The sequence below is a fragment of the Eubalaena glacialis genome, chromosome 5 (assembly GCF_028564815.1).
Source record: "Eubalaena glacialis isolate mEubGla1 chromosome 5, mEubGla1.1.hap2.+ XY, whole genome shotgun sequence".
Lineage (NCBI taxonomy): Eukaryota > Metazoa > Chordata > Mammalia > Artiodactyla > Balaenidae > Eubalaena > Eubalaena glacialis.
In genome coordinates this window covers 3,304,811-3,310,810 of record NC_083720.1, presented here as the reverse complement: position 1 = coordinate 3,310,810, position 6,000 = coordinate 3,304,811, and the positions used below count along the sequence as shown (strand labels likewise).

At 55.2% G+C, this 6,000-nt stretch overlaps 1 protein-coding gene across 4 annotated transcripts in view; it reads right to left on the bottom strand.

Moving 5' to 3' along the window:
- Nucleotides 1-229: 229 nt before the first annotated feature.
- ACOX3 (acyl-CoA oxidase 3, pristanoyl) overlaps nucleotides 230-6,000 on the bottom strand; it is a 47,333-nt gene continuing 41,562 nt past the window's right edge. For all 4 annotated transcript variants that reach the window (XM_061191912.1, XM_061191914.1, XM_061191916.1 and 1 more), the window contains exons 17-18: nucleotides 4,054-4,140; nucleotides 230-905 (exon numbers count right to left, since the gene is read on the bottom strand). In XM_061191912.1, the coding sequence (XP_061047895.1) occupies nucleotides 786-905; nucleotides 4,054-4,140 (207 nt within the window). In that variant the 3' untranslated portion in view covers nucleotides 230-785. The remainder of the gene's footprint in view (nucleotides 906-4,053; nucleotides 4,141-6,000) is intronic.

The following is a 6,000-nucleotide window of genomic DNA, read 5'->3' as shown; positions in this document are numbered from 1 at the left end:
CCCCCCGCCACCCCATCAGGGCGCTCAGGACCGTGGAGCAAACGCCCCCCAGCGGAGCCAGGCAGCAATGGGTGTTCCATTGCCTGTAGGAACAAACCGATTCACGTAACAAAGTGACAAAGTACACAACTGGGAGGTCAGAACTTAAGGATGACCAGACGTTCAAATCATTATGCATTTTTTTTCTTTTGGAAACATTTCTTTGATAGAAGCTTCCAGTTCCACACAACAAAGTAATAAAACTGATTTTCTTTTCCTTCAAAATCTTCAACTATGTCATTCGGGTGGTCCATGGTGCAAATTAGTAAGGTTATAATTTAATTACATGAGAAAGTCAAACCAGAGTGAACAAAGAATCAGACTGGCATCGTATAGGGCTTACTGAAGCAGAGCCTTGTAAGAAATCTCAGATGAAGGCAGAATATTGCCTGACCCGAATTACCAGCGGCCAGTTTCATAATCAGCATATGAAAATAGAACGTACAAAGCTCTAATTATCAAAAAGTGCTCAGTCCATCAGGAAGAAATGATCTTACAGGTTTTCTTTACACCCAGCAAATCAGGATGGACCCAAATCAGCCCTGCCCTTCAGGCGTTACCCATCCTGCTGGGACTCGGGGTGTGGGGCAGGCCAGGATGAGCGAGTCCCGCCTTGGGCTCGACAGGACGAGCAGCCGGGCAAGGGCAGAGCTGTGGGTTCGGAGAGCGGCAGCCATCTCTGGGGCCTCCGGAACTTGAACTCGAGGTCCATGTCTTCACGGCTTCATCATGGTTAGCCAGTGCGACTACAGCTTTGATTTCAAACTTCCTATGACGGGCTTGTTGGCAGAGAATTCGGACCACCACGATGCCCTCTCTAGCACCTTGCTTTCCTGAAGCACAGCGCTCCAGAGGTTTTTATAGAGCTGCAAAAAATACATACAGAACACAAACGTACGTAATAAGAAAGATTTTGAGTGTGCCAATGCAACTGTGAAAACCCAGGAAGTTCTCTCCTGTCACTTCATGGAAACATTTTAAGATGATTTAAATTTAATTTACGTAAACCAGTCTTTGTCAGTAGAGAACAATTGTGAAAATGCAACTATAAAGGACCATAATGTGCACTTAATGATGAAGACATCCTGCTTGCCCTTTGCTTTGGAAATTCTCGTGGAAGGTGGATTCTGCAAGCTGACGTTTCTCTCGCACCCACGTGGCTGCTGGCTGGCAGGCGGCGGTGCAGCCAAGCAGCAGGATGACGGCTTGTCCCCTGGGCCACAGGGCCTGGGCACGCACTGTCCCCTCTCTGCCTGCCCCGTCAGACTGTGCCGACTGGGCCAGCTGGCCGTCGCCTCAGGGCCCCCCAGGCGGAACTGCTCTCAGTTGTTATCTTAGAGGAAGGTCCTGAGCATGGCAGGCAGCCGCCTGACACCTCCCTGCTCCCAGCACGGCCAGCGTCCAGGCTGAGGTCCGTGGAGACAGGGAAGGGGGCGGTTTTGTATCTGGCTGATGTTGACAAATGTTACTTTTAAGAAGCCACCCTCCCCTGCACCTGCTAAACACACTCAGCAATTCTGCCCAGGTTCTGCTATTCTTGGCTCCCAGGGAGACACAGAGACAGGCTTTGTCTCCACACGTCATCAATCCGAGGCGACACTGCACGGCCTGGAGCGTTATGCTTCACTTACTGATGATCTCAATCTCCTACAGCTGTGCTTGTTCATCTAAAATGAATTTCTGGGACTTGCCTGGTGGCGCAGTGGTTAGGAATCGGCCTGCCAATGCAGGGCACATGGGTTCGAGCCCTGGTCCGGGAAGATCCTACACGCCACGGAGCAACTAAGCCCGTGTGCCACAACTACTGAGCCTGCGTTCTAGAGTCTGTGTGCCGCAACTACTGAGCCCGTGCGCCACAACTACTGAAGCCTGTGTGTCAAAACTACTGAGCCCACGCTCTAGAGCCTGCGAGCCACAACTACTGAGCCCATGCACCGCACCTACTGAAGCCCGCGTGCCACAACTGAGCCTGCGCTCTACAGCCTGTGAGCCACAACTACTGAGCCCACGCTCCACAACTACTGAGCCTGCACTCTACAGCCCGTGCGCCACAACTTCTGAAGCCCGCGCACCACAACTACTGAAGCCCACGCACCTAGGGCCCAGGCTCCGCAACAAGAGAAGCCACTGCAATGAGAAGCCTGCGCACCGCAACGAAGAGTAGCCCCCGCTCTCCGCAACTAGAGAAAGCCCGCATGCAGCAACGGAGACCCAACGCAGCCAAAAATAAATAAATAAACAAATTTATAAAAAGTAATGCCTGACATCAAAAATAAAATGAATTTCTTACCTAGGAGCACCTAGTTCAAACCTCAGCCCTTAACACCAGAAGGAACACGTGCTGTGTAAGGCACCCTGTTGGGTGAAGCCTTGGGCTGGCTCTGGTGTCAGCGTGGAACCCGGGGCCCCCGTCTCGGGACAGGACGGGATGGGACGGCCCTCCCCTACTCCTCCGCCGCCCGCCTTCTGCAGAGCTGCCGGGCGCCGCCTGTTCGGGGCTAATGCTCCCGTGTATGCTGCCTGCTGCTGGGAGCCCCGTGTCGCAGAGGCCGGCCCCTCTGCCGTGGCCTTGTGAGCACGTCCTCCTCGTGCTCCCGCTGGGGCCCTGGCCAAGAGCAAGGTTCACTCTCTCCTGCCTTCCCTCCAGACGGTCCATCTCGGCCCCAATCCTGGCTCCGCTACAACCCGCCCGGCCCCTCCGGAGGCTGGGTTTCTCCCTGGCGAAGTGGACGTGATAACACACACCGTGAGCGGGGACGCCCCGCCCAGCTGTGCAGCCAGAGGACAGCAGGCCCTCCACAGGTGTACGGTCCCCACCGTCCTGAATTCGATGGGGGACTCGTCCGAACTGCCCACCCCAGTGCCTGGTACTCCTGTCCCAACCCCAGGTGTGGCTTGGGCTGGTCAGAGGTCCAGGTGCCGGCCCCCCCAGACTGATTGCAGTGTCCCCTGGGGACAGACGGAGGGTTCCTAGCACCCTACGTTCGGTCTCCTGGGTCAGCAGAAGTCTCAGCAGAAAGAACGCAACAGCCCTGGAACCTCAGCACATGACTTCAACACTTTGAAATGCCACGTCTCCGTGGAAACACAGGGACAACCACCCACAGGTAGTGGGCGGCATCGAGCAGACCCGTGGGTGTCGTCCAGCACGGGCATCGCCACGTGGTGGAGGAGGTCAGGTAGGGATACCTGTGGACACTGTGAGGGTCCCACAGCAGGACAAAGTGGGGCCACTCTTGGGGGTGGCACTTCAGCTGGAGGCCGGAGAAGACCTCTCTGAAGAGGCGGCATTCCGCTTAGAATGAACAGAAGTGCTCCGGCAACAGGAACACAGGTGCAAAGGCCCTGGGGTGGGAATGAGCCCAGTACGACGGAGAAACGGGAGGACAGTGAGACTTCAGTCCAGAGGGTGGGAGGGGTGCGGTGTGAAATGACCTTGGAGAACCAGGCAGAGGTCAGGCCGCGTGGGCTGGGGACACAGGAAGGGATTTGGGTGCCATTTCAGGTGTGGGGCATGTGCAGGTGCAGGGCTCCATCAGAGCAGCTGTCTGGCAAGGTCTGCTTTCTAAGCCATCATTGTGGAGCGTGGGGAGGAGGGGGAAGAGAGGAGCTTGGGGAGCCACGTGCGGGCTGCCGGGGAAGCACAGGTAGAAGGGTGAGACGGTCAGAAGACCCGGGAGTGCAGAGGCTCCCAGGAGAGCGTGAAAAGAGCGAGACAGCTGCAGGGCCCCGAGCTTTGCACAGGCTCGGGCTGACCTCGGCATCACGGCCCAAGGGGGCGGCAGTGCCATCCCCTTTCTCGGAGGAGGGCAGGCTGGGGGACGGCTAACCCGCCCATGACCACCCCCACTTCTCCCAGCCACTCCCTCCCTGCTGCCCACGTGTGACCAGAGACTCCCGAGCCACGTCATCATCTCAGGCTCTGCAACGACCGCCATCAGGCCCCAGAGAGCCCCCGGCTTGGGGTCCCGAGTGCAGTGCCCCCAAGCGCCACGGGAGCAGGCTGCCCTTTACCTCGCCGTCAGCTCTGCCAATCGGTGAGTCCAGGATGAAGTCAGGAGGGGCGATCACATCCACCAGGGCAACAGCATCATCTTTCAGCTGTTGGAAAACAAAGTCCGTACACTTGGCAACTCCCGGCATCTCCATGGCGACCACCGAGCAACAGAGCCTACAACCCACTAGCAACGGTAAGTCCAGCAGGCAGGCGCATGCGGCTCAATTACTAAAGCATTATCTTTCCATCGGCCTGGATTTTAGGTTCCCTGAGTGTGTGTCTGAATATTTTCACCATGTTGCTATCCACTCAAGACTTGCAATGTTTTTTTTCAACAAGGTACGGACCGCTCGTAAAACTGACGATTCTGTGGCTCATTAACTGGCAACTGTCTTCAGAGGTTTGTCTCTGAACCCTGACTTATCTGGGCAATTACTGTTCCAACAGAGGAAAATATGTCCGGAAAAAAATGTAAGAGCAAAAGCATTTATGAGCACCTGGAAAAGCCATCATTCCAACGCTCTTTGGTTCCCAGTAGTTTTATTACCCTCCCGTCCCATTATACAAATTATTCTTCAATATGACAAGTGGAATTTATATGAGAAGACTCCCAAGAATTTTCTTGAAATGCAAAAAATAATTTTCTTAAAACAACTATGAAATGCCGTGGCTGGACCGAAGAGGACGCTGGAGCGGAGGCGACTTGAACAATGTATTACAGCAACTGTTGAGCAAAGAGTCACAAGAACAGAGGAAATGCAGCCCGCTTTGTGGTTCACATGCCGCTCCACGGCCCCCGCACACCCTCGGCACCACGGTGGGTGAGGGGAGACGAGCCTGCCCCACTGCAGGGGGAAACGTCAGCAGAGCAGGGTCCTGGTCTCGACCGGGGTCGGCCAACGTTTAATGTAAGGGGCCCACAGGAAAGAGCCCGGCTTTGTGGGCCGCAGGGTCTCTGTCTCACGCTCACCTCTGCTGCGACGGTGTGGACAGCCCCACAGACGATGCACAAGCGAATGGCTGGACCAGGGAAGGAGCTGGCGCCCTCCACCCGGCCGACCCTGGCCTCCCCGAGTCAGGACGAGCCTGGATCTGCCAGGCGGCTCGGGCTGCCTTATGGCCCAGGACCGCCAGCCACCAGCTCCGTGGTGTAAGTGTCACGTTTGAGAGCAAGGAAAATGATGGTTGTATTTTTTATAATGGCAACTCACTACCTGTGGAACACACGAAGGAAAACCCCCTCCTGTTTAAGTAAACGTGGCCTGTGTACGCAGCACGATCACAGAGACACCCTTACCCAGAGCCCACGTGGGGAGAGATGGGCGCTTAGGAAACAAACCCGGGGAGAGCCTTAATGCCAACCACAGAGGCATCACCTGGAACTACATCAACTTGAAAGCCCTGAAAGGGGAGAAACGGAGCGGCCTGTCGCCCGTCGTGTGAGACACTGGGCAAAATGCTGGGGACTTTGGTTCGTGTCTTACCATCAAAAGTAGAGAAATGCCTCTAACTGCACTGCCCGATATGGCAGCCACGACACATGTGACTGTTTCGTTAAAATAAAAGAAAACTGGACTTCCCTGGTGGTGCAGTGGTTAAGAATCTGCCTGCCAATGCAGGGATCACGGGTTTGATCCCTGGTCCAGGAAGATCCCACATGCCACGGAGCAACTAAGCCCGTGCACCACAACTACCGAGCCTGCGCTCTAGAGCCCACGAGCCACAACTGCTGAGCCCGTGTGCCGCAACTCCTGAAGCCCGCATGCCTAGAGCCCGTGTTCCGCAACAAGAGAAGCCACTGCAATAAGAAGCCCGCGCACCGCAACGAAGAGTAGCCCCCACTCGCTGCAACTAGAGAAAGCCCGCACGCAGCAGCGAAGACCCAACGCAGCCAAAAATAAATAAATAAAATATAAATAAATATGTTTAAAAAAAAATTAAAGAAAACTAAATATCCTTGGTCA